The following is a 7,053-nucleotide window of genomic DNA, read 5'->3' on the forward strand; positions in this document are numbered from 1 at the left end:
CTGTGTAAAAAAAAAACAAAAAAAAAAACATAATGTTAAAACTCTAACTAACGTGAGAATGTACTATTAATACCATTATACCGTGAATTTCTTCGTAAACGGTTTATAATTTATTGCCAATTTAAAATTGTCGTACTACTTACGATGTCTTAAAAAGAGTGGATTCCTCAACTACAGTTAGATTTACGTTGACTATGATTGGTCCGTCTAAATAATAATTAGAAAAAGTCATAAAGGGATAAACAATTCTATATACTGTACAGCAGTATCAATAAATTCATAAATTCAGTAGTATAGGCCCAGGCATATTTTTTGAATTACAATGATTTAAACTATGGCTTTTCAATTTATGATAGCATTGAAGTGTGCAATGCAATACTGAGTATTTGCCGTTCAATAGAATTTTCGAAGAATTATTCACTTTTTCTTTAAATAATACATAGACCTACCTGTTGCTATTATTTCAAAAATTCTGGCAGAGATTGTGATACTGTTTGGTTCATCTATTAGAGCCAACTTAGTAGTATCTTCCGTCAAGTTAAAAGTTAACTGAACTGCAATGCAATGTTGAATTGGTGTATTTTAATACTTTAAAACAATCTAAATGTCAAAATGTTTTCTCATATATTCTTTTATTTTCTCAAGTCAGAATTAATTGAGGAAGGAACATTTTATCACTAAAATTGAATAATTTCTTCATTGTAACATGGATACATTTTCGAAGAAGTTTTTCTGACCGGCACTTTAGTCACTTTTAGTACTTTTTGCCCAAATCAACTATGTGCATATATAAGAAATGAGTGTGTGTTGGGGACGATCCAACATTTTATTTTGTGATTTTGAGGGTCATTTAAATTGCTAACGTCCAAGGGCCGTAGCCACCGGTAAGATTGGTCAGGTTCCAACCTGACCACTTTTTAGCAGACCACAAGTTAATTGATTAGGTTTCAAATCTGAAAAAAGGGGCTAAACTCCACCTGTATGTTTAGACTCAACCTACTTCCTCTTGACAAACTCAGGAACCACAAGTCTCTGAACTCTGGAGTGAATGGTTAATGATACTTTACATTATTTTCTTCTTTTGATTTATCAGTGATTGATTAAGAAACTAGGATGCATGTTTTCACCAAGCCGCGGCCTATGCGTACCAGGGGCCAACATACCAAAACCTGACAAGAGGTGTCGATTATACCTCCATGTTTTGATCATGAAAATTATGTCAATGTTCTGATGCTATAGGCCTACAATAATTTGACATCATTACCTGTTCTGTCAGTGGCAACATGTACATTTGTACATTTTATTTAAAAAAATACTATTTTATTAAAGAAATAATATCGTACACTTGTATTTTTCCCCGACAATTTTTGATTGTTATAATCGGTATCTTTATTCAAAAAAACTCCTTCATAAAAAAATACATTGGCAGCCAAAAGCTAAATTGGTGTATTTTGTACAAAAGGAAAACAAGAACGAGAAACGGTAAAAACATCACATTAAAACAATACAAAATCAAACCCAAAGCATCAGTATAAGTTCCCTACGTTAAAATTGCACAATTTGAATTTTTAAAAATAATTTCATTAGAAATTTCGCAAAGTTAAAAACAATTGCAAAATTAAATTTATTCTTCAATTAATTTCATTAGATAAGGGATGGGGCTATTTTTAAAACGTTCAGTCCTCAGGAAAGGCATTTCATAATTTCTGTGTTTACGAAGTTTCATTGATGAAATATTTTTAGATTTTGGGAACCAGTGACTAAATATTTTATCGTTGCTAATTTTTATAGCAAACTTTTTGCATAATAAAATCCTACGTTGTGTGAGTGATTCGAGCCCAAGTTTTTCGAGAGCATCCTGATAGTCAACATAATTGTTTACAAGAATGGACCGACATACACGTTTTTGCACCCTTTCCAAGGAAGTCTCCTGGTAAACTGTAAGTCCCCCAGACCACAGAGGAGCTGCATATTCTAGGATGGGCCGTATGTATCCCACGTAGACTGTTAACAGCTCATTATTATTGAAACCAGTCTCTTTTAATTTTCTTAACATGAATAGTTTCCTATTAGCCTTTTTGACCATTAGGTCAACATGATTTTCCCATTTTAGGTCACTGCTTAGAACTACTCCTAGTAGTTTGACGTTATTAGCAACCGTTAAACGGTTATTGGATAAGTGGATGCTTATATCTGGAACATCATTGCGGCCAAAGTAGACTTGCATAACCTGACACTTGGAGGGGTTCAGTTTGAGTTTGTTGGTATGTGACCAGACAGAAAGTGAGTCAAGTTTAGCTTGAAGGGAACATTGACCCTCCACCAACCTGCTCTCTCCAAGTGTCAGGTCATCAACATATTTCCAGACATGAACATCCCCATCAATAGGAACATCATTAAGGGTAGAATTAATAATGCAAAGAAAAATGATTGGTGCTAGGATAGTCCCTTGCGGGACATCTCCAGTTAAAACTTCCCAATCAGAGTAACAGTTTTTATACTTGCACCTCTGTTTGCGATTTGAAAGAAAGTCAACGACCCACTGCAAGATAGATGGAGAGATACCAAAGTTATATAAACAGTTAAAAGCTATTCGGTGATCGATCAAATCGAAAGCTTTGGTAAAGTCTGTAAGAACGAGAGTGCATATTGCTGTCTCTTATACACATCTAGATGTGTATAAGAGACAGACCTATGATAGGCCTAATAAACTATGGAACTCCTTTTTGGTTTCCATATTGTTGTTGATTAATAAAAGGGTTAATTGTATCAATCACAAACCTTGACACTCTTTTCTCAGCAATTTTAGCCAAGGTAGAGGTCAGGGAAATTGGCCTTAATTTGTTCATAGAAGGGGGTGTCTGTTTCGGAAGGGGGATCACATTGGCCAATTTCCACTGCAAGGAAAGATATGTGTTACAGGTAGGCTGAATTCGTAGGCGCATGCTTTAAGCACCTTTTGTGGGATACCATCTGGACCTGTTGATGAACAGACACCCTCTTCAGATCCTCGTAAATTTCCCATGGGTGGAACTGGGTAGGTGGCACAGGACAATGAGATTTGCAGGGAGATCTTTTGTATCTACTGCATTCTGACTTTGAGAGTGACTGGCTAAGTGTTTATTTACAACATTAGCGATAGCTATATGGTCACCTTCATTTAATGCCAGGGACATGGATGGTAAGAGAGTCCCTGTTCATATTGGAAAACCATTTTACTTGTCGATGCCACCTACCCGGTTCCACTTTCTGAAGGTAACGAACTTTGTTAACATTGTATGAGTTTTTAGCCTTAATAATTTTTTTCCTAACTAAATTTCGATATATTTTCCTATTCTCTAAATCTCCAATTACATGGGCTCTTTGTCTTTTAGCAATTAGTTCCTTAATTTTGGCAGTCATCCACTTTTTATCAGTGTTGTGTAGTTTCAGTGTTTTAGTGGGGAAGAACTTCTTAATTGCAAGATCTATAGATCTATAAAAAATGTTAGTTTTAGATTGCGTGTCTGGGGCATCAAAGACATCTGACCATGTCTAAGACTGCATCCACCTACCGAACTGGTTAAGGTTGGAATCTGAGATTGGTTGGATAGTTTTTTTAAGATGATAATTTAATGGTTTATTATTTAATGGTTTAACTAAAACCATTCCGTGGTCACTGCGCCCCATTGGGGAAAGTGATTCAGGAATATGGTATAAGTCATACATATTAGTAACCATTAAGTCCAAAATTGCATTCCCCTTGTGGGCAATCTTACAATTTGTTTTAAATTATTACCACTACAGAAAGATTTAATTTCAGTTCTATTAAAGTCTCCAGTGATCATAATTCCAGCTTGAGGTTTGTGGGTACGGATAATATCCACTGTTGACTCAATGTGTTCAATCAAAAGTAGCTGATGTGGTATTCTGGGGGTATATAAACACAGCCGATGATCAAATATGGCGCTGCCCTAGGTAGTTTGTGGTGAGACATTAATAACCAAATCATTTCAAGCTCTGGTGGTACTGATATAAAATCAAATATTTCGCATTGCAAGTTGTCCTTAACATATGCCACGACACCCCCGCCACGCTGATTGATTCTGCATTTGCTGAAGGCCATATTTATGATTGTATATTATACATTTCGGGAGCTGTATGTGGAGTTATCCATGATTCGGTTATAATGATGATATCCGCTTCGATGAGCTTAAATAGTATTTCCGCTTCTTCACGTTTATTCAAGATGGACCGGGCATTGGCAGTAGCGAAAATAGGGAGAAATGATGGGGCGGACATTTTCTTTTCCAAATTGGTGTCATGTTTGCCCTTTGATAATTCAACGTTCACAACAACACGAACACGTTGGGAAGATTCTTTCAATTTAAATTTATCCACTGATCTTGACCTAACGGTTATAATCGTAGGTATTTTCCGTCGAAGATTTTTGCCTCCTCGTTTTCCTCTAGGGTGTCGCCTTTTATTGTAGTAGTACTCACGATTACTATTGTACACGATTGTTTCTTATCCTACCATAATTCAACGAACACAGTTCAGCCACACATGTAATAGCTTTCTCCTTCTTCCAAAAACATTCACGCACACTCATTCATTCCGCAACCTTAAAACACGATCTGGTGGTTCATTTACTACCGTCGCTTCTTTCTTCCCACCTATCATACGTTGCATTTCTTCTCCACCTCCACAAATAATAATTTGTGTAAAGCCATAATCCGAAATTTGTTAATGTCAAAAGACAAAATACTAAAATAATAACAAATGCTATCATCAGGAAATAACAATGCTGTAACAATCTTTCTCTCGAATACATTAAACCTGCTTGCTTTGAATTTAAAGTGTTTGTAGCCTATTGCTTTGCTCCACTATAGCCCTGATGGTAGTTCAAAACATACTTTTATATTAGATTGCTACTACAGAACATCATTAAGTTTGGTCTTTACAATGTAAATATAACCTCGACCAGGGGCCCATAACGGCAATCTGGATCCAGCCTCATTGTTCGCTTCACTCGCAACCTGGCTACTTCAATTATCGTGGCTACAGCCCTGCGTCCCAGTTATAAATGGATCAACTGAAACTTTCCAGAATGGTTTTCCATAGTGCAATGAAGAAATGATCCAATTCTGGTGACGATCCAGAGTAGGGTTTGAATATGAGGACAATTATTTGGACAATTGATTAAATTATATAAACGCAATTCGCGTTTTCTAAATCGTTTAAACCAACTGCTGCTAGGTTAAACGCAAACTTGCAGTGATATGCATGAATAATTTAGGCTTTCAAGCACTGAATTACTGTAACACTCAAAGTAGATGAACTAAATATGCACTGACATAAACAGGATCGACTCATATAGCGCGCAATATGAGTCTCGGTGTACCTCGCAATTAGATTAATATACCATTCAATTCAATTCAAAAATTGCAGCAACAGTTCGAGTTTTTCTAAAGTCACGTTACTTGTGAACTTAATTTTCATTTTTTTACTTCCTAATTTATCTTAGTATTATTAAGTAGGCCTATAGTATTTTTTATTTTGACTTTTATACCTTTTAATGATTTTTTTTTGTTGCAATTTCCACTTTACTTCTACTTTACAAATTTTTTTCTTGTGACTTCCCAAAATTTTCATTCAGATCAGTTGATCCGTCTCTTCAATATCTGGTGAGGGGTGTTTCCCCTTAAATCCATTGCATTAAACAATTGCTTTTCCTGCTTGGAAAAGCCAATAATAATGAAAATGATAATGATAATTACTATACTAACCTTGCCTCGAACTTGTATTAGTAATCTCAGAAGAATCCACAGTCGTATCGCCTGGCGATGTTAAAGTGAGATTAAGGGTGGTTATAGACAAATCCCCGTCAGATTCCACAGTCGTATCAGGTATATATAAAGTAGGTGTTTTGGTATCTATAATGGTAATGATAAGGAGGATGATAATAATGATTATAGTAGTAACTAGAGGGCACTTTGAGAGTGCATACCTCCGCTGACATCATAAATCTCTTCTGCATAAATTTCAGTTCTATGGCTTGACCGGTAATAAGACCTTAAGTTAAGTACGGACAATGAAAGATAATGGAAAAAAAGTGGAAGACATTATGAGTTCGAACCTGGGACCAATAGTGTAGAAAACACTGTCCCACTCGACCAAACTGTTTTCACCTGTACCGCTGTGAAATTAATGCCAGTACATATTGTTACACTTCTTCAGCAAAACCCTGTATAAACACACAAACACACGTCCATACAGCAGACAGATAAAAGTCTGTCTCTTATACACATCTAGATTCATATATTTGTTTTTGTACTCTAGAGGTGTAATATTACTAACTATACATGTTTGTCAGGTGAAGGTGTAGGCGGTAAAGGTGCACGTATTATGTGCGAAGCTAACCGACTGTATTGGGTTCGCTCCGCCCTGTCTTTTTTTGTGTGTGTGTGTTGCTGACTGCTGCCACCGCCGCTGTTGTTGTTGCAGCTTCTCCATGTGCCACTTCCATTTCGTTTAATTTGTTATTGTTCTGTTTTTTAGTTTCATTAATATTAAGGTTGTATTTCTTGAGTTGATCTGGCAGAGTACTTTTGATGCTGTGTATAAGTATGATAAGAGTTAAATTGTAGTCTGAAGAAGTTATTGCCTATTCTGTGAGAACTTTAATGGCAGACACATGTTTCTGTGGTACTCCGCCCTTTACAGTAAGCTGTTTAAGTTAATTTTTTTATTTATGTATTTCAAAAACCACATCCAACAGCAATCACTTGCCAATAACAGAATGTCTGAAAATATATAAACATAACAAAGATATAAATAGAAAAACACACAAAGAAGAAACAGGGTCACAAGTCACACACACACCCACCCCACACCCACTCCACACCCACACACTCATTATTCCCAGCCCAAACCCAATCAGATCAATCTGCTAAATGCATGCACACGTAATAAACCAATTATTAAGAAACATAAAGGTATAAAAGTTCTCACATGGATATTAATTGATGTTCATCAATGTTTCTCAAACCTGCTTATTGTTTAGCAAAATAC

At 35.9% G+C, this 7,053-nt stretch overlaps 1 protein-coding gene across 1 annotated transcript; it reads right to left on the bottom strand.

Annotated features, from left to right (window-relative positions):
* Positions 1-143: 143 nt before the first annotated feature.
* LOC117106475 lies at positions 144-6,508 on the bottom strand (the record flags this gene model as incomplete). Its single annotated transcript, XM_033247837.1, has 4 exons — positions 6,403-6,508; positions 5,769-5,915; positions 450-554; positions 144-207 (listed from the first exon to the last, which is right to left on the bottom strand). Coding segments are annotated over exons 1-4 (422 nt in total), but the record flags the coding sequence as incomplete, so codon positions are not given.
* Positions 6,509-7,053: the final 545 nt, after the last annotated feature.

Source organism: Anneissia japonica, unplaced genomic scaffold (assembly GCF_011630105.1).
Source record: "Anneissia japonica isolate Jap-2015-1 unplaced genomic scaffold, ASM1163010v1 scaffold18392_len7306_cov108, whole genome shotgun sequence".
NCBI classification, from domain to species: Eukaryota; Metazoa; Echinodermata; class Crinoidea; order Comatulida; family Comatulidae; genus Anneissia; species Anneissia japonica.